Source organism: Stigmatopora nigra, chromosome 18, assembly GCF_051989575.1.
Source record: "Stigmatopora nigra isolate UIUO_SnigA chromosome 18, RoL_Snig_1.1, whole genome shotgun sequence".
Taxonomy (NCBI): Eukaryota; Metazoa; Chordata; class Actinopteri; order Syngnathiformes; family Syngnathidae; genus Stigmatopora; species Stigmatopora nigra.
In genome coordinates, this window is record NC_135525.1 from 5,548,318 (window position 1) to 5,574,134 (window position 25,817).

The window sequence follows — 25,817 nt, forward strand, 5'->3', positions numbered from 1 at the left end:
TTTGGTACGTAGCTATATGTCATTTATACCATTTATGAATTTGAGTGCAGTACTATATACTATTGTGACCAAATGTCCCATTTAATGACTGTGTTTTCCAGATTCTAAATTGCCCTTGAGTATGTCTCATTTTCAGGAGAGTAATTTTATTTAAATTTGAGCAGAAACAATGGAGTAAATAGGCATTCTTCTAACATCACAGTCAGTCAGTAGAATAAACAACAACCAATGTTTTATGATGAACTCCCAAGTTGTTTGAACATCTTAGCTAGCCTACTTCAACTCATTTATAATTAAAATACCCCAATCTGCACATTTAAAATACCGTTGGCAACTTTCTTGTGTTGATTTCACACAACAGATATCTTATTTTAACGCATATGTGAATCAACTTAAGCCGCAGATTTCAAATATTACCACGTTAACTCGCCTATTTAAACACAAATAAACTACCTTAATGCACACATTTCAAATACTTATGGCTACTTTCTTGTGTTGATTTGACATATAAGATTGCCTATTTCAGCATTTTTTGATTGAACTGGTTATCCACAGAGTTCAAATTTTTCACAAAAGGTATTGTATTTAAACACATTTACAATTAAACTACCTCAATCCACACATTTCAAATACTTTATATGCATTTTGAATACTTTAGGCGACTTTCACAGTGTTGATTGGACACATTAGCAAGCCTAGTTTATAACACATTAATTATTAAACAAATTTAATCCTCACATTTCACCATTTAGCCTATTTCATACAAAAAAATGGAAGCCTCTCCAACAACATTAAAGGAAAGACCAAAAAAAGGTAGGAGAGCTCTTTTGATGTTGGGCTTTCTCCCTTTAAGAGGCCTCACATTTGCAGGTTTCATGCACATAAGGGTATACTTTAGCTCCGTTAATGTATTTTCTCTTGCTTTCCCCTCTTTTGGGGCTCTGATAGGCTCTAAAACCTCGTGTTAAGTAATCATAAGGGTGCCTTTTAGCTCCATATTTGCAACAAGGCCTACATAATGTTAACTCATTCACTGCCATTGTAACTAGGAGGAACAGTTCATCATGGATGGATCTTGATCTTTACAACCATACTTTAATGTTGTGATATTGTTTTATGTACCACGAGAGGGAGCCAATGTACCAATATGCAGGAAAATCAAGTCACTGATTAGCATGACTTTTTGGTTGCACTAATTTTCTAGGATTTTCTTTTTGGTGTATTGTAAGATGCACTGAAGTTCATATTTTTGCGTCTTTGAGTGGTAACTTCACATTCACTCGTAGAACCGATCTAGAATTAGTGCTGAATTTCGGAATTGGGAAAAGCCAGTAAACGCTTTTCCCCCAAAAAATCTTTTCCAAAAATAACAACGTGAGCTGCAAGATAATGAGTTTAATGACGACGCATCGGTATAAAAAGCAGAGAAAGAGAGTACACCATACTGGAGCAACCAAGAGGTGAAAGTGTGTTAGAGTGAGAGAGAGTGAAAAAGAGGACTGCACAATCCATTCGCTCCGGCTGCTTCACTGCAATGCACATTTACTGACTGCAACGCTGTAAAAATTGCACTAAAATTCTTCCTGTTTTTTTTTTTTTCAAAAGCAACATAATTGGATACTAATTTTTTGTTGTTGTTTTTTTTTATAAAGGAGGTTTCCAACCTGAGCTACACAAGACAAGAAAGTGTAAAGGTACTTTTTTTTTTACTTCTCATTCATGTTCTAAAATACGTTAAACCAAAAGTGTTAAACTTATTGGTGCCACATCATAGGGCCCTAATATCCATGCTATGACTAATTAACTAATTGATGACCAAATGAACTAATGTTTTTTGTGGGGATATTTTTTTATTTAAAAATGATAAATTATTGAATATCCTCATTTATTTTTTGTTTTTAATACCAACATAAAATACACTAGTTATTTATTTTTGGCAAAAAGGAAAAAGTCAATATTATCATTTTTTACAGCCGCTTGATGTTTAAATTTTTATTATTTTTTGTTTTTTGTAATGTAAAAAGTGGAGAAGTTTTACTTATCTTTTTCTAAAATTAAATGATAACATTCATGCTTTTTAAAAATGTCCTAACATTTAAAAAATATTCATTAAAAAAATGGTACATTTTTTTAGGGGGAACTGGTGAATAATTGTAGTTCTTTTTGGATAAAAAAATAAACAGGGAGAAGATTAATATTCACTTTCTTAAAAAAACTTTAATTACATTTATAAGATTTTTAGACCTAGATATATTGATTAAAACGGGAAACGTAATTATTCTCATTTCTTGATCTAAAAAGAAAAGTGATTAATTTTGTTTAAAAAAGTGTAATGTCTTTCATATGAATTCTTTCTGTCTATATTTTTTAAATACAAAGAAGGGGAAATGGCAAATATGATATTTTTCATGTATATCTATACATACTATACATATATATATTTATATATACATGATTCTTTTTCTTGGGTCTCAAGTTTGACTTCTTTCTCTTAAACTTTCCTGTCACTGTATTGTTTTTGCATTTAAAGATCAAATAGTATGACAAATTGTGAGGAAATCTTTGCTGCTAGAATATGTGACCGAACAGGCGGGAGGATGGGTCCTGTGGGGGCAGATTCACGTGTTTCATGGAGGCGGGAGGCGGGAGGCGGGCATCACCTCTAAAGTGGGACAAAGAAAAGTCGGCGTAAATGGCACATCATCCGAGACAAGACTGATGAAGTGCTCGCTTCCAATACAAAGCCAAACACTGGAGTAAATTCAGGGTGGTCTCATTGAGATTCTCATTTTTTTGGGAGTATAATTACATCCCGTGGGAGCAATTGGGGACTGTTTAAATATGATTTATCATACTTTTTAAAATAAATGAAAGCGCAGCACAGCCAAACCAAACATTAATTATTACGACAGTGTAATGTTGTAGTATTTTTTTTAACCTTAAAAAACTAATAATAATTCAAACCCTGTTTAAAAGAAAAAGTTGGCAAGTGTATAGAATTGGCTATAAGGTTGAATGTAATAAATTGACAGTTTTGGGTCGAACATCTCTAGAGTTTTAGTCCAGAAAATAAGATTACATGATATCTGAAATTACATTTAACTCTTGATTTCAGTGTTCAATGGATTTTCCACATACCTTATTAAAATAGAATGGTTAAATTGGGAGGATTGGCAGCTAACAATTGCTTCTAGTTCAAAAGTATTGGTCGTCTACTAGTGATAGACCCATTTACAGAGTTTTAATTGTAAAAAAACAACCACATAATTGGACATCCATCATTGTCAGTGGCACTGAAAGAGTTAAAAATAACCTCATTTACTTTTATTTGCTCCTAATGTCATTATCTTTCGGTATCAGACACAATCGCCTTGCATCATCAGTCTCGGCCATTGATAAAGTCCTATCTCCACCCCCCCACTTGATGAATGGTCGCTGGTGTTTGAAGAGGCCATTAATCTCAGTACGTGTGGCGCACTCTAAATTGCCCGGTTTGTTTATTTTTCTTTTCCTTCTCAATAAATCCCCCTGAGACGCACACAAAAAAGTAAGAAATGCTTCTGAAGCTAATTTTGCTTGTTGTGCAGAACAGCGGGTGGTCTTAGGAAGCTTTGCTAAGTCAATTAGCTTGCATAATGCGGAGATGCAGCACTGTCTCTTATGCTCTTTTCTACGTCTTGTATGAGCAGTTAACTCATTGGCTGCCAAGTATGAAGTTAACTCATTGTCTGAAATGACAATGTGGACAAAACCAGTGGACATTTTTGATGAAATCACATGATATACACTCATCCTGCTTCTTCTAGTCTTTTGAATAATGCTGGAATGTTTTACATAGTTGTTTACACAGGTTTCTTTTCCTTACTGTGTACTTTGAAGCTCAAGCACTCTGTTGTTTTCCCTTTTCCTTCTATGGAATCTTGGTGCTAAAATTATCTTATCTTGTTTGCTTGTTTCCCCTTTTCATCGAAAGAAAATCAGGCAAGTTGCATGCATGCCCAGGGCTCCTTTTTTTCCCCCACAGCCACCCGGTTTAAGGAATCAAGGCACTGACTGGTGTCATGGGCAGAGCTCATTTTTTCCCACATCCACCCTTTTGTTTTCCTTTCTCCACCTAAGGAATGGAAACGGCTACTAATGCTCTGCTCGAAATTTCATTTTTTCCCCGCTTTCACTCCTGTTTTCCTTTTTCCACCTAAGATTCTTTTCCCACATCCATCCTCTTTTTTTCCCATTTACACACAAAGTATAAGAAGGCCAACAGATGGTTTACTTGGTGTGTTCTTTTTCCCCATTCATCCACCCTCTTGTTTTACATTTTCTGCTTGTTTATTTACTGTTTTTACCTTTTCCACCCAAGTAATCAAAATGCTATCCATAGTTATTTTTCTGCACGTATCTACCTACTTGTTTTGACTTAAATAACTAAAACTAAACAGCTCTGAGGCCCCTCACTCATTATTTTCCCACATTGTCAAATGTATAAATTGCTATCATAACCATACTAGTATGAAAATTCCCATACCAGTGACCCGAATTGTCTTGCTCTGTGGTATGTTATAGTCCCAGTACATTAAAACTGCATGTAAAGGTTAGTGGGAAGCATCTCTACCTCTAAGCATCGGTCAATAAACTGTGCTGACGGCGCAGCAAACGGGGGAATGGCCAACGCATTCACCGAATATTTCCATTGACAGCTGACCGCTGCGCCCGAGAGGTTCCAGCTCGTCTCTTATTAGCTGCAAACGGCAAGCCCGGTCAAGCAGAAATCCCAAAATCTCACCAGTATGCTTCCACACTTGCGCTCGCAGGGGGATTAAAGTGGGCTACAGCTGGATGGAGTCCCTAAGAAGCACTATCAGAGGAAAACACCCATTTGAACACATGCTGCCTTTCTGGGAACGTTCACGCTTGAAAATGAGCATTTTTTGCCAATATGCTTTTTAATGAAGCTCACGAGCGGACGCTTGTTGTGCTCATTAAGACCAAAGGAAATGGCGTCCTTTCCACGGCCTCCCGTGTGGGCAAGTTCCCCCGGAGAGTTCTGTCAGCTGTAAAAATGGAAAACTGCGCATTGGCCATTAATTTTGAAGCGGGTGAGCTAGAGATCAACTTCTCACTGACACTATGGACGGAACAACAGTTTTGCTTCATTACAGTGCTAGACTGTCAATGGCTGTCAATGGCAACAAAAGTCTTAGAGTCTCAGGTTTTTCTAGTGCTGGTTGATCTTATGTTTGCTGCTAAAACTCTCATTCCGGATAGATTGGATGTTTATAGCCATTAATGGCAACCAGTGAGTTAAGACAAAAATTATAATAATCAGCATTAGTGTGTAATTTTTTTTATCATAAAAAAAACAATAATAAGGAAGCCATTGGTGCCTCGATGTTCAAATCTATTTTGTTCTGTGACTCCGTTAATTCAAAAATCTAATCAAATTTTGCATTGAGTTGTGTACATTAAATTTTTAAAATGAGGCTAGGCAAAATTACTTTTTAAAAACGTGATGAATTGTAAATAATTCATTCATATGTCAAATTTAATTTTTGATTTGACTGCTCATGTCGTGGGAAAACACAAAGACACAAAAGTACCTTGACTTGTGAGTTTCTTTCATTCTTTAACTTGATTAATTCATAAATCCAATTTTCCGATTAAAATCAATTATGCATATTTAAATGTGGCCAAGTCACAATAAAAAACCCAACATAAAACATATGGCTAGGCAACTCGCAAAAATACCACCGTTACTACCTCATTTGCTAACAATTACAGTGCCAAACGTCCAATCTGTTTTAACTGGCATTGGGTTAATGAACATTGGCATCAATGGCAAAATTAGACCTCTGTTGTCAACGGCACAGAAAAGCCTGATCATCCCTTCGTCGTTATAATAAAACAATTTGTTGAAAAACAGTAATGATACATATAAAAAATTTACACTCAATGTGCTTAGCGTTGGCGCAATAAACAATCTGTCCACAAAATGTCTTTGCTTGCATGCTAGCTCCAGGCCGTGTTACCATGGAGACACTGTTCCTCAACATGTGACCATATGTAGTAGCGTAGTGACCAACTGCGTTGTTAATTCACACTTTTACCCCCTTCTTCTTCTCTCATAGCAACTTTGAAGTGGAGGAAATTTATGACTTTCTCTGATTTATGCTGCTTCAAATACAATTTTGCATGCTTGATATTTGCTTACGTTGCATTAGTTTACATTACACGGTCGGACTGCTTAGCGTAATGGAGCTCGACAGGCCTTCCTCAGTCAGGCGGCCATGTCGAACGACTTTTATTAGTTCCTTGCTGAGTGTTGTCGCTCACTGTTTGCGTTTTAGGAGTAGACGTGCCAGGTAAGTGAATCTGTCTCTCTGAGTGAAATCCATACTCAAGCCTACTAGGAAAAGCTGTAGTCACAAGCTTGTACTTTGCCACTTTGGTCCTGTCAGTGCAGTAGTTTACTAACTTTTCAGGCTAATAGTCAACTACAACCACCTGCCAACCTTCATAGCTGTAGAAGAGGATTAAGATTCAAATTAAGGCCAAAAAAAATCAATATTACCAAAAAAAATCCTTTTTTTTGTTTAATATATTTTGGACACTGTCTTTTTTGTGTTCAAAAGTTACAAAAAAGATTTGAGTAACTATGATAATAACAACCTTGTCCAATTACAACCCCTATTAATGATTTCAATTCCTTTTATAAAGTAATATAAAGCATACAAATGCAACACAGAACATATTTACTCACAAGTCGCACTTAAAAGTCTAAAAAAAAAAAAATTCCCCACAGTGGATGGGGCGCCCAATCCGTCGGTGCGCCTTGTGTATGCACTAAATTGAAGATTCTGTAGATGTTGCTTTCTGGGTACATTGCTTGCTGATGCACTATATTTATATAAGAAATATGAGATAAATGTATAAGTTGACAGGTATATAGTAGGGTAACAATTTGCCTTGACAGTTATGTAATAGGCTAACAATTTACCACTGTCATATACTCTTTGGTTGCCATTGCTAGCCCAAAATGGATTGGATAGCTAACACCGTCAATGGCAGTATAATAGTAACACTGCAATGCAGTCTAGTTTCAGGTCTCCCAGCCAAGTTTAGCCCAAACGAGGCCCTAGGCGCCTGATCCAGCTGACCCAATTATATCCAGTCTGGAGGGAAATATAGCCCACTTTTTATCATCACGAGACGGGCGGTCAAGCTTGGGCTTCCAGACAAACACCTCCCCCTCTTATTATAACAAAATAAAAGAGTGATGCGGGCGAAACTCTTTCTGTTTTTCATATGTGAGGATAGCTGCCAGATAATCGTTTATCCTAAAAATAAGCGCCCTTGGTGAGGTGCCGAATGGAAGAATAGGCTGAAGGACGTGCAGAGATATTTTGGATCAGGGCATCCAGGGGTAACAAAAGCAATCATCTGTGTAATTAGCAGAAAACAAGATTAGCTCTGTTTTGTGAAATATTAAATTGGTCAAATATGCAGCTGCTTGTGTTGGGTACAAGTTGTCCTTTCTTAGAAGGTTGGAGGATTACTTTATGCTTGAGTTTTGCTTTTGTTTAGCAAAAAAGTTCCTCTTAATTGTCCAAAACAAACTGGATTCTGTGAACACATGTTTTGTTTTTGATTTTTTGGGCATTCTTGCTATGATTAGCGTTTAAATAGATTCCTATCAACTAACTCACTCCTTATACTCACTAATGCTAGTATACTAACTCTGTGTATTGTTAATTTGTAGGATTTTATTTGAATTTAAGACAGCAAATGTCCTTTAATGTTTAAAGCCTCCATACGTCTTCAATACCACTAACGCTACGGACCTTATTTGACACTAGTTTCCTCACCGAGTCTTGTTGAACCGTCTTTAAAACAAACATCTGACCTACGCCAAACAGTGATTAAGCACACCCCTTAGTGCTCTTGGTCACTCCTCGAGCTGAAGGGTATAAAAGCGAACGATATAGAGGACGCAAGTTGGCCGCTCTACTTTTGCGCGACGTAGAAGTGGGGCAATCTGTTCCTTGGACGATCTTCAATTCTATTTTCCGGGGACTGACACACTGAAAATACATTTTTACACATGCTCTGTCCTACATAGGCAGTAGAAAGATTGACAAATGTCTAGTTAGACTGACATTTGTCTATCTTTATCCTTTGTCTAGGTTAATATATACGTTTTATATATATATTTTTTAGCTATTTTAGCATGCAATTTGATAATTATGCAAATACTGACAATGAATGAGTTACACAAGGCGTTGTTAGCATCGGAGTAAAGTTAACATCTGTTTTTGGACCTCAGATTCCATTCTGAAAGACTCGATAGCCTCTTGAGGTTGAGTCATGATAAAAAAAAAACGGATAACAAATGACCAGGAAAAATGGTGACTGCTTTTTTTTTCGTCCCACTTGCAGAATTCCCGAAGTAACGAGCAAAGATTAATCACGACACTGCCCAGCGCACCTTTCTCGCCGCACAAGTGTCATCCGTCTTAGCTCACAACATTCGGAACAAGCACATCCATCAGTCTTTGTCTTTATCGTGACAAAGCACTTCCCAATTCTCACTGTGATTTAACACAGATCTTCCTGTGGCATTTAATCAGTATGGCTTCAGATGGCAGATGAACCTTCAAAAAAGGCAGGATAAGTTAGTGCTTTACTTTTCTAAAAAGGACAAATAGAGCTCAATTTTATGACCGGACAAATTCCAACTCTATTTTACTGACAAAACAAATTAGAGTTGAATTAATTAAAGACGATACATTAGAGTTTTCTGGCAGGAAAAATGAGAGTGTAGTTATTATTTGGCATTCATCTTTGTTGTCCTATAGTCAGCCTTTCCGCACCCAATCGGATTACTCCGCTTTATGCTAACGACAACAACAACGTTCCATTTCTGCCTTGACTTTTCTATAGCAATTAGCCGGCTTTCAGCTCATCTCATTTGTTTGCGTCCCAAGTGAAAGGCTGGAGTCTTTCTTAGAGCTCAATATTGAATGAGTCTTTGTTCATAAATCAACCATCTCAGTAAGCCCACTTCTTCCTCCAACCTCGTGAGTGCTAACAAGTATCTTAATGGTACTCTGTCATTAAAGAATGATTCTATTTTCATTGATTTATGAGTTACAACTATGATTTCTATTTTTTTGTTTTCCAACCCCTACAGGCCACTCATTTAACTTTTTGGTTGCCAGAGGGTGTATCCATTTGAACTGAAATGGAATTGCACATTAAGCCAAAAACATGAGTTTTCACATCCAGTCTTTTGCTTTATCACCATCAATGGCATCCAATCAGTTAAATACTTTATTTTTTTTTCATTTTAATTTCATTTAGCCCTGATTAATTTCTAAATCTATTCATAATCACTTGCCCTTTAAAGTGTTATTGTCCTAAATGTCAACATTTGAATAGCTTCACAGTTCCTGAAATGGTTAAACTACCAACCTAGCAACTCTAATCCAGTCGTCCTCAAGACAAGAACAGAATGAAAATGAAATATTCAGTCAAGGTGGCCATTTCCCTCGTTACCATCGAGCGGTTGGCACTGAGTAGCGCTTCAAACGAGCCTTCGCTTCATTATCTCTATGAAGTCTCACGTGAAGTTAAATTGCACATCTTACTCCTTCTTGTCTGCTAACATCATGCTGTGATGCGAGTTCACTATTGATTCACGTACATCGAGCTCACTGCAATGTGGACCATGTGGTTTTTGCATTTGATGAAACACACCACATCTTAAACTGTGATAGATGTCTCATCCATATGGACTGGGAAAAGTGGCAATGCTAATTAAACATGTGTTACTGTATCCATTTTTATATGAATTGACTCTAAACTGTCTTTTGTTATCTTCTTTTGAAAGGATTGAGATTTTGTCTCCATCAGCGTGATGTCGCTGAGCCCCCTCGTCGTCGCCCCTCACGCCGCAAACCATGCTGAGAAGTAACGAGCGCTTTTATCTCGGCCAGGATGACACCGATGAAGAGGACGGAAGCGAGGATGAAGAACGAGGCCAAGAAGCCCAAAAATTGGAAGACGGACGGGACGTCCGGAACGGACCGTTAGAAGACTGGAAAACGATGACGGGTGGGCGCCGCTCCTTGGAAGGCAAAGTCGGCGACGGGGCAGGAGGGCAGAGAGCGGATCGCCTCGCTAGGTCTGGAAACCGGGTTCAGAAATCCAATCAACAAACGGCCAATAAAGTGGGTTTAAAAGTGGCGCACAAGAGAAGAGTCCTAATGGAGAGGAGCATGACGGCCATGGCGCCAATGGAGGACGCCTTCTTGACCATGATGGTGTTCCGTGTTGGGATTCCTGACATCAAACAAACGGTAAGTGCATAGTTTCCACAACACAACCAAAACAATGTAAAACAATGAAATAATTGCCATTGACAATGACAATGCCCAATTGAGGACTCACCCTTAGGGTAGATGTCAAACATAAAGGATGATTGGATGCCGTAGGATTATTTATAAATAATATTGGCAAAATCCAAGCATTTAGCTTTTGTTGTCACTTACAAACGTTCATATTTTAAAGCTTTCCTTGGCTTCAAGCGACCCAGAAAGAAGTGCGAGAAAATAATGAGCTTGCGAGGGCACACATGTAAGCATGTGGCTATGGGTGACCTATAGCCATTATATTTATTTTTTGATGACTTGAAAGCAGATCTGGCGCAGAGGCGCCAGGTGAAAATTGACAAGCCCACACGTGGCACGACTGGGCGAGTAACGGTACCCCTGTGGAATCCCTCTCCTACCAATCATATCCTTTACATGTTGGCTGTTCTACAAGTCAGCTAATCTGCCCTCAATGTAGCAGTAATTGCTAATCATCTAATTGGATTTTAATGAGTTTGGGGAGGGATGGGACACGGATATAGAGTATTCTCTCTAACGCAAGTCGGACAAACCCACCTAAACACTAGAAACATCAGATGATAAGAGAATATTACCCGACATAATCCTTCTGACTGACTGAAAAAATGGTAATATAGTCATTTTCCTCTACCCTTTATATACCCTCTAGCTTTCTATTTTTTTCACCCAGGGAAAAGCGGCGCCGGGTCACAGTAATCATGTTTTCGCAGGTGACAAATATGTACTCGCACTTCCTCAATTGAGCACAATCCAAGTTAATGTTTTGCCACTGAAGGAATTAGGGCACACTTTTACCACTCCCATGTTAATGCTGTTATGTTTTTTTGAGGTGGTAAACAACAGGAGACTCCCTCAAAGGAGCACAGTCTTGTTTTGTTTTCCCTTTTCCACACTCTTGTTTTCCTCTTTGCACTTAAGGAATTGGAATATATATATTTTTTTGACCATTAAAACAAGTCATATAAAAATATATTCATCGATACCTCTACTTATGAAAATAAACTGAGTTGTAGATGGAAGTGTAGATAGGTTGTCAATCAGGATGTAATGCTACTGCGATAATTACAAAATAAAATTATGGAGACAGAAAATATTGACGTTTTAGAGGATTTTATAACTTGGATCTTGTTTTTTTATATTGGAACAACCTGAAAAGTATTCTTAAGTAGAGGTACCACTGTATATCAAATTATTAGTATGTTTTATAAGCCTAATTATTTAGTATTTTGAAATTATCATTCCATTTTTTTAAACTACAGAAAAAATAAGTAAAATAGTAATAAGGGAATTTCAGTTTTATCACCTAGTCCACTTGACAAACCATCAAGTCTGCACATACTATATATGCATTATTATAATCTCATGTGTTCATGTCCTGTGCTGTATCCCACTGGAATGGCCGCAGAGATGTCGCTATGGCAACGGGGGCCTCCCTCCTCTAATAAAGTGGTTGCCATGCCAATAGAGTTGTCCAGGCTTTAGGGTAACTAAAAGCCCAATGTATAGAAGGAAAAACATTAATTATGCCAAACATTGTGTGAGTAAAGACATAAAAAAATGTCATAATGTCCTGAAATTGACTTTAAAAATCTCCCCAAATGAATTAAACACGCATCATTTCATTTTTGTTAATGAGGAGTCTCAGCTGGAGGAAATGCATTCATGCGCTTGTTTGTATTTTGTTGCCCAAGTTTGCCCTTTGTGTGTTTCAGAGGTGCGTCCAGTTGGATCAGGATTGCACGGTGTGGAACGCCAAGCAGCAAATCATTTGCTCGCTTGGCGAGACCTTGTGGGACGTCTTCAACTATGGCCTCTTCCAACCGGCCGGGGAAGGCCGCGATGCCAAATTCTTGGAGGAGGAAAGAACCTTATGGGAATACTCACATTCTTTTGAGAAAGGTGTTCCTTACTTGGAGGTAGGTCATGGTGTTTTGGTTACAAATATTTGCTCAGAGATGTATTTGGTCTTATGTATGTTTGAATTTTAAGTCGCTAAAAAGCTCTGAGAAGCCTGAAAATACATGACTCAGCAATGAAAAGTGAACCATGGTGTCGCAGCACCCTCTGTTGATGAAACCTATGTTAGCAACGTTTTGGGATTTCAGATGAGTAAATACAATGACATCACTGTGATTTTAATGTACAATGTAGTGTGATATGGTTATGATAATCATGTATTTATTTGTAAAATGTAGATTTGTATTTCTCTTGTATTGGCTGTCATTGACATTGATCAAATAGATTGGTTGTTTATCCCTGTCAAAAAGTTAATAGCCAATTCTCTCTAAGGTATTCATATTATTTTATTTGACATTTATTCTGTATTACTTTCTCCTCAGTTCCGATACAAAACCCGAGTGTACAAACAAACAAATCTGGACGAAAAGGCTCTTTCCAAACTCTGCACAAAGGTAACTTTCTTCCCCGACAATGTGGTTTTGACAACTCCATATCAGGCCTTACATTACTTGCCCTCTTCTTAGGCTAATCTGAAGAAATTCATGGATTGCATTCAGACTGGAGGACTGGAAAAAATGCTCAAACTCCTCGATAAAGGCCTGGATCCAAATTTTCACGACCAGGAGAGCGGAGGTAGTCCCTGGTCATTTTTTCTATGTCATTGTTATTTGAATAAACCAAAGGATTTTTTTCAGATTTATTTATGTTCCCCTTCTCCACACACAGAAACCCCATTAACCATAGCCGCTCAGTCAGGGCTTGCTGCGGAAGGCCTCAAAGTTCTGATTCAAGGCGGAGCCCATTTGGACTTCCGAAGCCGAGACGGCCTAACCGCCGTTCACAAAGCGGTCCGGCTTCACAATCACGGCGGTCTGCTGGTAAGGTGCCATTATTTTCTCTCCGCTCCTCGATTCTACGGCGTAAATCCATGCAGTTTTGCCGGCTGGCCAGGCTCTGCTGTCGCTAGGATCCTCGCCAAACTACAAAGACCGCAGTGGCTTGACCCCGTTGTACCACAGCGTGCTGATAGGGGGCGACACCTCCTGCTGCGAGACGCTGCTTTATTACGGAGCCAAGTTGGGGACCAGGGATGAAAACGGATGGGATGAAACACATCAGGTACGCTTGATATGGAGCACTGAGGTCTGTTTTTATGTGCTTTTCTGTCATATTTAAAGTGTTTGCAAAGTAGTCACACAACATGACTGTGACCTTAAATGCTGTGACTTTAAATGAGTTTAGCACAGGTGTACTGAATGATAATTCCTTGCCAGTGAGTGACAAGTTCATTAAATTCCCATCAGAAGGATGAAAAGAGATACACACCATAATTGGATGTCTACCATCATCAATCGCCTTATGACCATGTCATAAGTCACCTGTCATGAAAATAAATAAGTGATGTCATTAGGTGTCATTTAGTAAAATCATGTCTCTTTCAAATGTCTTTGACAGCACAGGGTCAAGACACTTAATGACATCAGCCATCAGCATTTACTTATGTTCATGACAGGTGTCAGATTTATGCTTAATGTAACAATATAACAACAACATAGTCTAACATACAACATAGTGTAACATACAACATAGTGTAACATACAACTTAGCGTAACATACAACATAGCGTAACATACAACATAGTGCAACATACAACATAGTGTAACGTACAACATAGTGTAACATACAACATAGTGTAACATACAACATAGTGTAACATACATCATAGCGTAACATACTTTAGTGCCATCCTACGTCGTGTACATATATGACAAACAACATAACAGCATAGCATTAAAATAATTGAACATACTGTTATGCTGCATTACATACATAATATATCATAACATAACTCCATAAAGTAGTGTAACATTCTGCAATACTATGGTATACTGCTACGTTACTTTGCCATGCTAGCACAGCATAGCAGCAGCAAGATGACACATTTTATATTATTTTTTTTACATTATTAGGATTGTCAGGATAATTAGTTCAGAAAATGAATGAATATGGATTATATTGTATTGTTGTTGTTTGAATTACCCTGGAATATCTGATCATTTTTTTTCCAATTTAAGTTGAACAATTCCTCAAAACGAACTAGTTCTAGATCTTATTTGGCTTATTTTTTATCTACATTAGAGGGAGAATTTTTTAAAAACCCCTTTTCATGGAAAAAAAAAGGAAGCTATTATGATAAAGTGAAAATGTATCCACTTTTAAAATGTCAAGTAGATGTAAAAATAAATACTCAAGTAAATTTACTCCATGACATTTTGCAGTTGCGTCATTTCAACCACCCTCTTGCCCTTAATGCACTCATCTTTCCATCATTTCTCCTTCCTCACAATAGCACAGAGACGAAGAGGAGTTTGGAATGGAAGAAATACATAAGGTATAGCATCATCTCACCATTCATGGAGCCTTTCAAGGCTCGCGCACTATATAATACTTGTTTGCTTTTCAACTCATGACTCATTTTGCTGCTAATTACAGCCAATGCGTAGAAATGATGTGTGTGTGGAACTGGTTGTCATGGTTTTTTTCTTTTTTTTTTTAAATTAATTTCAGTTTGCACCGGGAGTAAAATATGAGGAAACCTCTTGTATAGAGTTAAAAAAGTACTAACTCGAGGGTGTCAATCAAAACTGAAAAATACAACTAATAATTTTTGATGAAAAATAAAGTCCCTGATTTTTTTTTTTTTATTGATTAATTTTCATGAAATTGACTTTCGGAGGTTTATTGAATAATTTTGAATGACGTGGAGTGGAGTATCTGTCTCCTTGAGTTTGACTCCTGTTTTTTTAACCTGAAATTTTTGGTGTCGAATTCATTGAATGTGAATTTTGCTCTCCAATTTCTTTTCTAAGGCTTGCCAGAATGGTTTTGCCCAACATTTGGAGCATCTGCTGTTTTACGGGGCGGACGCATCCTCTCGGAACGCTTCAGGGAATACCGCGCTTCACATCTCGGCCCTGTACAACAAAGCAAGTAGAACGAATAATCCGGAGACAAAAAAGGAGCAAATGAAAGCTGATTGTGATTTGAAACTTCTATTTTTTTTTTTGTTACTAGGAAAGCTGTGTTCGGGTTCTTTTGTACAGGGGAGCAAATAGGGAGGCAAAGAATAAACATGGTCAGACACCTTTTCAGGTAAACTAGTTTGTATGCAGTAACTTAATATAAAACACTGTCAATGGGTTAACTTTATATAACATTGGAATTGTGTCTTTTTGTAGCTGGCTGTCATATCGGGTCACTTTGAACTCGGGGAAATCATCAAAAATCACAAAGATTCAGACATAGGTGAGTTGTTCATTCCTTTTCACGTTTATACTTCTTTTCTTCATTTCAACGTGTGATATTTTTCTTTTTAGTTCCCTTTTTGGAGTCGCCAAAATACGTCCCGAAGAGGAAGGAAAGCATCCATACGCTGCCTCTTCCTTCACTTCATTCTCACCCCTTGCTGCGCGCTAACAGTGACAACACTATGACAAATTCAGATCCAGTGGTGCTTCCTAACAAAGCTGCCACATCTCCTAAACCGTCGTCTCAGGTAGAAGAACGAGTGTTTTGAATGCCTGTTTGAATCTGGCCGTGATTTGACCACATTTAGCAGATGGATTATTTAAAAAAAAAAAAAATGTTTTCATAGTTATTCAAAGTCATTATCTTAAAACAAATTCAAGTTAGACAGGTTTCATCTTCTGATTGTTTATTTTCATGAATTGTATTCTCAACCGTTTTTAATAAAAATAGTTGATACGATATTGATATATAATTATAAATAAGTAATAATAATAATTTATTGAGCATGTTTAGCACATTCAGTAGAGAAATAATAAATAGATTTTATATTATTTTTATTTAGTTATTCAAGTCATAGTTTTTATTTTATTATTATTTTAATAATTGTGAATATGTTATATTAGTAACATAGCTTTCAATGTAACTATTATTATACTATTTTTTTTAAATAAGAGACAAAATACAACATTTTAAATTGTATTCATACAGTATTTTACATGTAATTAGTCATTTTAATTAACATGTTCATTTTCCCTCCGCTAATCCTCACAAGGGTTTAATGATAATCTATTACATTTATGTAATGTTAACACATGATTTTAATTTCACTACTTTTAGATTGCTGCAATTACAGTCATTAAAACCTTCTGAAATATTCACGCCTCTTTGATGAGGTGCTCCAATAGTTAGCGATACACTAACACAATTGCTCTTTCCTTTGCTTAAACATATTTTCTAATGAGCTAAGAAGCGCGTTAAAAAATTGTGCACTTTTTATTCTGTTTTTGCATCTTCTCCCCCTAGGCTCGCGTAGGTTTTCTCCGGGTACTCCACTTTCTTCCCACATCCCCAAAAATATGCATGCTCGGCTGCTTGAACACTCTAAAATTGCCCCTAAAGCGTAAATTATGAATACACTGTGGTAAACAATAGCCTTTTTAGCCCTGAATTAAAGAATCTAACAGTTTGAGTACACTTTAGAGTCTATAAAAATGTAACAAATCCCTGAGGTAACCTAAGTTCCACCCTTTATTTCTTATTTATTTGTTGGTTCCTCTCATCTATGCTTACCAGGTCAATTTTCCCCCCACATCCGTCCTTGTTTAGGGCCAGCGCAGGTCCTCGGTAGGCTACCGCAGCTCCAGCAGCCCTCGCAACCGCACCCGTTCTCCATCACGAGGAAGAGGAGGCCAAAGCGACACGGAGGAGCGCCACCGGCAGCCGCGAGGCAGGCAGGGGTAAGGAGAACCCCCCCCCCCCCCCCCCCTCAAGAGACCCCCAGGCTTCTCTACTCTATCTAATCAGGTCCTTCTGCTTCCATTTATAAACCCTGCTGAGCGTTACTCGCCCCACTTCTACTCTATTTTCCCACTAATTATAACCGGCGGAATGTCACGTTGTCACGTCTCCGGAGTCGGTCTCATGGTCGGGGCGCGTGTCCGCAGGACGACCCCTTCGGGCGGCGGGGGAGGTCAAGTGAAGAGAATGTATAGCGCCGTGCCGGGGAGAGTTTACGTGGCCACCAGGGCGCACGCTGCCAACGGAGAGAGACAGCTGTCACTCAACAAAGGGGACAAAGTTAAAGGTGAGAGTGATACAGGGTGCACTCATCCAAGAGTGATGGCTGACTCACATATGACGGATGAGAGAGGCGCTCAAATGTTGGAATTTAACCCTTTTGGACACAGTCGTCACTACATTTTTTTTAAATTTTAGTGTTAGCTCATTCATTCACTGCCTGCACAGTTTAAGTTATGGTTTGTTTGAATTTTTATTCATTTTCTGAACCACTTATCCTCACAAGAGTCTTGTTTTGTAGGACTTTACACAAAAACAAATAGATATTGACCTCATCATGTGAATTTGTGAACAGGAAACATTTTTTTCTAAAGAAAACTGCTAAACTATGATTTTATGTTATGTTTTAAAGTGGAATGTGAATGTAGTAAAATTTGAATGGAAACAAAACAACAAATTGTGCAAAAAAGGTTTGAACTGATTCCACATTTACATTTAAAATGGAAAAATATAAACTAGAATTTGATTTTTTTTTTAAAATGCTAGCCACCAAACGAAAATATTTTAGTTGACAGATCTAAATTCCAATTTCTTCCCTGCCAGTTTTAAGTGTAGGAGAAGGAGGCTACTGGGAAGGAACAGTGAAAGGTCGCTCTGGTTGGTTCCCCGCTGACTGCGTGGAAGAAGTGGCGGCGTCTGTCAACAAAGAAAATCGACCAGGTAATATTCTCAAGCTTTTCCCCACATTTCACATTCATTTGAAAAATCATTGTTCAGCCTATAGATTCCAGAGGTCGCACATTTAGTTCACATGGTCCCCCAGGGTAGAATTATTCTTCAAGTCACTTTAATCATGTCCTTGTGTTGCAGATGAAAAAAAATAAAAGCCACATGCTGCAAAAAAAAAAAAAAATAAGGGTTCAAATGTGCTAAATCAGGGTTTTTTTTTCAAAGTGTGGTTAGAGTAGCAGTAGTGGTTATTAAGGTTATTTCCTGTAATATGCAAAGATAGAACTGTAACTGATTTGGCTATTTATTTTGACATAACATTATTCAACCCATAATGGCTTTTTCTTTCATTTTTGTTCATTTTTATATTATTATTGACTTATCAATCAGAATGGATTGGAAGTCTAGCACCAAAAATGGCAGCCAAAGAGCTAAATTATGTATTTTTGAATGTGTGGGACAAGTTGCTTCTCACACATAAAATATGTAAAATATACTGCAAAAAATACTGCAAAAATGTGTTTAACAAAAAAACTTGTCACTTTCAATTTAATGACAGCCAATCTGTTAATGTTGATCTAGGAGTATACCACATAAGTATTTTTTTCCAGGTAGTACAGTAGATTTTTTTTAAATGCGCATTTGTTAACCTTACAGAGACGCGGAGTGGAAAATCTAGGAGGAAGCTTTTCCGAAATGTCACAGTCGGCGCCTATGATGACAACGATGGTCCAAGGTAAGATTCCTCTTGAGGCTTGACAATGTGCAATTTGGTTCATTTGCAATCTCGCTATTTTATGCTTTTAAAATGTACTCCAAAGTGCCAGTAGGCTTCTGTTCATAGAAATGTTTACCTCTGAAATATGAAAACACAATCTCTGGTCACATATTTTTGCATTGAATCCGAGGTACTTTACCAGTAGTTCTTAAATATTCATAAATGATGTCAATTAAATTCAAGGTCATATTTTGGTTTTTGATATTTTAGCTTTAGAAATATTACATCCAAAAAGTAGGAATACATTAAAAAATATTTTGTTGTTGTTTAATTAAAGAGGAAAGTAAAATAAAACCGTTATATATAATAATGTAATATAAGGCATTAAATTGCTAAGTGAATAATTGGCATTTATGGCATTTATGTAATATTATTTGGAATTTTTTAATCTTCCTCGTACTGTTATTTACCTCCTGATGGTAGAGCTTGATCTTCTAGTGGCCAGTAATATACTCTCCAATTTTGGCTGTGAAAGAGTTTTTTTTTTTTAAGACGCCGAGTGGTTTATTACGCTCACATAGTCCTAGGACTCAGAGTATGCTTTTAAAAGTATGCTTTTAGCACTGTAACATAGTGTTATGTATAAGATAGCGTCACCACATCATTCCATGATTCCAATCACTGTTATTAACGTGATATCAAACAAAGTAGCTGGACTAAGTGCTCGGGCGAGTGAAATATCAGCAGTTCACTGACGTCAAGGCACGGGTGCGAAATCTCGTCCATTCCGACACTGACGTTTTTGCCTTTCATTATTTTTCCCACTATGTAATCCTCAATGGGAAATTTTGTTCCAAGATACAAAAAAAAAAACTAAATCCAACATATGTATATATGTATCAGATATTTGTACACAGTGGCAGATTGTGAGCTAATTAGACTAACACGATGCCAGGTAGTTGTAATACTTTATTTAAATTTTGGTTTTAACATCAGGCAGTGCATATTTTGCTTTGGAGTCGTTGTATGTACGAATATGTCCTTGTGAGTAAATACATCATATTTGTGATGGTGAGTCATAAATAGGCTGAGCAGTAGTTGCGTCCTTGTGCTAGTGTGTAAAATCTACCCTGGGGTCTCTTGTATGCTAACGGGTACCCGCTTTCCCAACGAGATGACGTGTTCCGTCAAAAATGGTTGGGCATGGCGGCGAGAAATGTTTGTGAAGAAAAGCTCCAATTGGCAGGTGTGCTTGTGGATGTCTGAGAAGGGAGTCAGCTGTTAACCATTCTGTGATTGGCTAAGGATCGAAAACGCACACTTGCGAATGCTATCTTGTTTATTGTTGCCCCCCCTGCAATCACAAACACAGGCTTGTGTTGTCAAACTCCTCCATTGTCTCCAGTATGGTGGCTTGTAGAAAGCTATTTTTAGTTAAATGTCGTAAAGTAGTGGAAAAATGTCGTTTGTGGTGCTACTTGTTAACAAGATTACTTTCTGGAACAGTCACAGACAAATAGGATCAGTAGGTGGGGACACTTTGAATTGGTGGCCAGCCAATACCAGGGCACAAGGAGACGTATATCTATAGTAATATATACTTATATACATTAACACTCATATCATCCACATTTTTAGGACAGATATAGTCTTTTATTTATATCTGGGTTAAAGATCTTTAATGTCATCACTGTATAGTGAGCATTGTGCCTGAAAGTATTCATATACATCAGTCTTAAAACTAATAGTCATGAGTAGGATTAGATTATTAGATATGTTGACATTTGAGCAAAAAGATGGATTCTGCTGTGCTGCTTCTGTTCATAGTGGACAGTTTTAGGTTGAAGCACTACTTGATACCCAGTGAATAGGGGAAAGGCTGTCGTCATTGTCGTTGCATTTCTCTCCAAATGATTTAAAATACATATAGGATGTCGATTATGGTAATCTAAAATGGCCCACATCGCGATCGATTTTTTTCTTTCATATAGTACGGCAGTAGAACACCGAATAAAATCTCTGAGGGCTTCCCAGACATGCTCGCCCCTCCTCCTCCTATTCTCTGTCCTCTACTGTGGTTGCCTGGGAGTCAGTGAGTGAGTGAGTGAGGGAGGCAGAGAGGGAGGAGGAAGAGGAAGGGAGGAGGAAGAAGATGAGAGAGGAAGAGGAAGGCAATGGAGGGATGCGGCGAGAGAGTCCGCTCTCTCGCCCTCTCCCTCTCTCCTCGGTGGCCGTCACTGGGCCCCAGAAACAGCAGAGTGTGGTTCATTTACAGGTAGCGGCTGTTTCCTCCTTCATTGGCTGGCTATGGATGTGAAGAGAGGACAATGGAGAGAGGGGAGAGGTAGATGATGACGTTTCTCATAGGTCGTGTCTTTAAAAAAATAATAATGATAATTCCTTAAAGAGGAAATTGGTGTGCCGTGCGCGTCTTTTTTCTTGGCGCAGATTTGGTGTTGTCTGTTCAATGTACCACTTGCATGCTTGTGTGTGGTTAACATTGATGCGTTTCACTCAGACGGTGTGGGTGGATTAGATACTGAGGAGATTTTCATTCATAGGGATTTGGCGCTTTCTACCTGTCTTTTGAAATAGCTCTTGTATAATTGATGTGTGTGTGTATGTGTATATGTGTGTGTGTGTGTGTGTGTGTGCAGAGGGGATTATGGTGAAGATTCATTTCTATGTGTTCATGTGTATACTTGCATGTTAAGAAAAAAAAATCTCATTTGCGTCGAAAATAATGTCATTTTTTTCATAAAAGCATTCTAAAGAATAATTTAACATGTATTTTGTTTGCGTGGTAGCACATCAAACATCACCCATGTGCCTCTACTAAATATTTCATACCTCTCTAGTGGCGTTTCTCAGACATGGTTGCATGTGTGTCAAACTCGAGGCCCGGGGGCCAGATCTGTTCTGTTTTTTTTTTTTTTTATATCTTTTTACAATGACAAAGTCAATTAGAATTTTCTGGTTTTCCTTGTTTTAAAAATTAAAAATAAAGTAAATACATTTAAAAAAACAGATATAAAAAATAATATTTGGCATTAAAAACCTGAATAAAAATGAATTAGCGCGATTTTATGTCAACAATGATCACTCAATCGATCATTGCATATTCCAATTGAATTGTTATTATTATTATTTTTAAATCCTTCCCTAAAAATTCAACATTTGTTTTGATGGCTCACAGTAGCTAAATGATTGAGCAAATATCTCACATCACCAGCCAGTGTTTCCCCTTTCTTACTTTTAGTCTACCCACTCCTTGTTACTTTGATCTTCGAAGAAAGATTGCACGATGGAGGACATTGTGAGAGGAAAAAAAAAGAATAAGGTGTGAGGAACAGATGGCTGGAAGGCGGGTAAGCGTTGGCGAACCAGCAATGTCGATGGAGAACGTGCTAGGGATGGACCTCAGTCGGGGGAAACGTGTAGTCGTTTTCAGTTTTGTGCTCAAATTCGTGCATCGATTTTCGGGATTCAGCAAGAAGCATTTTTGTACAGTTTTTCTGTGGTTAGGATGGAAATGGCAAGCAGCTAGCTAAAATTAGATGGGCGCTGGGTGGGAAGGTTCACCAACATTTGTTGAGTCTTCCAGTCAAAATGTATTGGACGTCTTGTCCCATCCATGGCAGCCAATCAGTTCAATAAGTGACTTGTAAGGGTTAGAAACAAAATATAATCTTTGCATGAATGGGGTTGAAGTTCAATGTTTTATGTTTTAACATGATCATTTTTACATTGGATTGGATGTTTTTTGCCAAAATGAGAGTTAAGCATGATCATTTTGTGACAGACTGGAAGTATCTTGGTCTTCGTTCTGGACTACTAAAGGTCTTTGGCATTGTATTGTACTAGAAACGCAAACTTGCTGGTTTTGTCTTCATCTGTACACCCAAATGTCTCTGTCTTGTCTTGGTTTGGTCACAAAAAAAACTTAATTTTCTCAACTTGCAATAATGTCAGTATTGACTTGGTCAAATTCTTGGTAGTCCCTAAATGCCTTGACCTGGTCTTAGTCTGAACTGGCAAAATTCAAAAGTTCTCACTCTTGTCTATGTCTGAATTCTTGGTCTGGTCTCTGTCTGGGCTCCCAACATTTTTGTCCATGTCCTTTTTATGTGCTCCCAAAAGTCTTGTCTCTTGTCTCTTGTCTTGCCTCCGAAATGTCCAGGCCTGTGTCTGTCTAGATTGCACAAAGTCTTGGTCTCGACTTCCCAAAAAAAATGTTGGTCTTGATCTTGTCTCGGTTTGAATTAGCTCAAATAGGCTCGTCTGGAGCAGAACAATAACAAGGTGTTAAACTTAAGTCAAGTGAGTCTGGAGGCTTTTTCTTCCGCCTCTCTCACTGTGCATCGCTGCTGTTTATTTTGCCAGCGACCTTTCTTTTGCTGCAGTGGTTTCATAATGTGATGCAGTTAAACAGTTTTCCCCTCAAATTGACAAAATGACTTTCCTCTTGCAACAAAAGCCAAATGATTCCACTGTGTTATTGTTTTCTACTCCTCCTTGCAGTGACTACATCATTAAGGAGAAGACAGCACTCCTACAGAAGAAAGACAATGAGGGATTCGGCTTTGTGCTCCGAGGAGCCAAAGGTAAACACCAGCTCAAAATTAATCTCTACTTTTTCTACCATGCCTCCATTCATGCTCATCTTTTTTTGCCCAAACTTTCACAGCTCAGACTCCCATAGAGGAATTCACTCCCACGCCAGCGTTTCCAGCCTTGCAGTACCTGGAATCTGTCGATGAGGGGGGCGTGGCCTGGAGAGCCGGCCTACGGATGGGGGATTTCCTCATCGAGGTGAGTCAAATATCGGTCACATGACCAATATGCAGAAACTATTGGCTGCTCAGCATGGGGTTATAAATAAACCTTGTTTTGTAAAGACACATAATTCAATTTTCAATAACAAAAAAGACAATAGCAGCTAGAATGGGATGGCCACAGTGAGACAAAAAGGGTGGAAAAGGGAAAACCGGCCGAGTATGTTGGATACAAAAAGGAATTTAGTTTTTAAGAGCATAAAAATAACAGGGACACCTGCAAGGGGAACGTTGCACTGAGGCACCCCAATATCTTATAAAACAAAGGGATAAACAAATGGGTGGAAAAGGGAAAATGGGACAAGTATGTTGGAAATAAAAAAGAATTTAGTTTTTAAGAGTATAAAAATAACAGGGACACCTACAAGTGCAATGTTTCACTGAAGCACCCCAATATTTTATAAGACAAAGAGGGAAACAAGGGGGTGGAAAAGGGAAAACCACCCAAGTATGTCGGAAATAAAAAAGGATGTTAGTTTTTAAGAGTATACAATTTACAGGGACACCTACAAGTGGAACGTTGCACTGAGACACCCCAATATCTTATAAGAAGCAAATGGGTGGAAAAGGGAAAAGTATGATAGAAATACACATGGAATTCTACAACAATAAACAAAGACACTGACAGATACAGGGAGAGGACAGCAAGGTGAGACGCCTCAATTCTTTAGATGGAAGGATGGAAAACAAAAGGGTGTAAAAGGGAAAAAAACTGAACTTATACCCAATGTATAATATGTATTTATGTTTGTAAATGATGCAAATCTTTGTTTTTCCAGGTGAACGGCCAGAATGTGGTAAAAGTAGGACACCGGCAGGTTGTCAATACCATTCGACAGGGTGGCAACAGCCTAATGGTCAAAGTTGTCATGGTTGCCCGAAACCCCGACTTGGAAGATACGGCTCGTAAGAAAGGTGAGCAACACAACATTCATACTTTTTGCGTGCTATCTTGCTGACGTAATCGCTAGTGTTGACCGCATGTGTGGACTTTCTTTCGATAGCCCCGCAGCAGTCCAAAAGGTTGACTCCCCCGGCCATTGCTCTGCGCTCCAAGTCCATGACATCAGAGCTGGAAGACATGGGTGAGATGCCAAAGGCACATGACGGACGGCATGAAATCTAATTGTCTACATTATACAATATTTGCTTTTTAAACACATGCTAATTCATATATGCTAATACAATCAACATTCTGTAAGTCATTTTGCTTACAAATTTGCCACAGGCTATAATTAAAATATAACAAATTAGGTGAGGATGTTTCAAATGTCTACATCATGAATTTTTGAAGCTCATATATACTGCACGTGTACCAATTGCATTTGAGTGACAGAATATTTTAGAAAGGCAGTTGCGAAAGAGAATGTTAGCTCAAATGAAAAATGCCATTTTTTTCATTCGTTCTTCAATGACAAAAAGTAAAAGTCAATGACCAAACTTTCCATTGTTGAATCCGTATATCAACGAAAAAACACCATTTCTCTTTGTCAATTTTTAAAAACAATGTTAACACTCTTGTGATTTCATGCAATGGCATTGTTATATTCTATAATCACACTTAAATGCTCTCTAACAACCCCCCCCCCTTTTTTTTTCCTCCTTCCGACAACACGCGCTGTTCCAAAGTGGAGAAAGGTGGGAGGATCACAAAATCGTGCATCTTCGTTATCATTTCCGTCCCCATCACCATCCTCCCTCTGCATTCACACCATCTTGTGTCCGAGTATGTATTCCATCCCTTCATCCGCCATCCCAACATGACCGTTCTGCCGCCTCAGCAGCTAATTTCTTCTTCCCGATTATGTATGCTCTAGCTACCTCTCCATGGAAAAAGAAAGCAGGTGAGCATCAGGCTTTATCGTTGACTCCATCAGCCCCCGGGCCTTAATTAAGAGCCTTTTGATGCCAGCTTTTTTCTTCTTCTTCTTCTTTTGCAGACTACGATTCCTCTCAGGGTCCTGATAAGAAGAGGACAGTCTATCAAATGGCACTGAGTAAGAAACCTGCTTTGGTCATGGAGGACTTTTTCTACCTTTTGGGGATCAAGAACAAATGATGAAGTACTAGTGTAACTCACTGGCCGCCTTTGAAGGTGGTAGACATCCAATCAATTTGAAGTAG

The 25,817-nt window shown here is 38.2% G+C and overlaps 1 protein-coding gene across 1 annotated transcript in view; it reads left to right on the forward strand.

The window, feature by feature from the left end:
• The first annotated feature begins 1,550 nt into the window (after window positions 1–1,550).
• The window catches only part of LOC144211203 (SH3 and multiple ankyrin repeat domains protein 1-like), a 31,326-nt gene continuing 7,059 nt past the window's right edge, over window positions 1,551–25,817 (forward strand). The window contains exons 1-23 of the mRNA XM_077738229.1: window positions 1,551–1,694; window positions 9,887–10,355; window positions 12,119–12,322; window positions 12,746–12,817; window positions 12,890–12,998; window positions 13,092–13,243; window positions 13,317–13,484; window positions 14,716–14,757; window positions 15,236–15,352; window positions 15,441–15,518; window positions 15,605–15,671; window positions 15,743–15,921; window positions 17,001–17,131; window positions 17,339–17,478; window positions 18,015–18,131; window positions 18,798–18,876; window positions 23,380–23,462; window positions 23,546–23,670; window positions 24,473–24,608; window positions 24,698–24,778; window positions 25,323–25,331; window positions 25,511–25,537; window positions 25,634–25,690. Of these exons, the coding sequence (XP_077594355.1) occupies window positions 9,957–10,355; window positions 12,119–12,322; window positions 12,746–12,817; window positions 12,890–12,998; window positions 13,092–13,243; window positions 13,317–13,484; window positions 14,716–14,757; window positions 15,236–15,352; window positions 15,441–15,518; window positions 15,605–15,671; window positions 15,743–15,921; window positions 17,001–17,131; window positions 17,339–17,478; window positions 18,015–18,131; window positions 18,798–18,876; window positions 23,380–23,462; window positions 23,546–23,670; window positions 24,473–24,608; window positions 24,698–24,778; window positions 25,323–25,331; window positions 25,511–25,537; window positions 25,634–25,690 (2,572 nt within the window). The 5' untranslated portion in view covers window positions 1,551–1,694; window positions 9,887–9,956. The remainder of the gene's footprint in view (window positions 1,695–9,886; window positions 10,356–12,118; window positions 12,323–12,745; window positions 12,818–12,889; window positions 12,999–13,091; window positions 13,244–13,316; window positions 13,485–14,715; window positions 14,758–15,235; window positions 15,353–15,440; window positions 15,519–15,604; window positions 15,672–15,742; window positions 15,922–17,000; window positions 17,132–17,338; window positions 17,479–18,014; window positions 18,132–18,797; window positions 18,877–23,379; window positions 23,463–23,545; window positions 23,671–24,472; window positions 24,609–24,697; window positions 24,779–25,322; window positions 25,332–25,510; window positions 25,538–25,633; window positions 25,691–25,817) is intronic.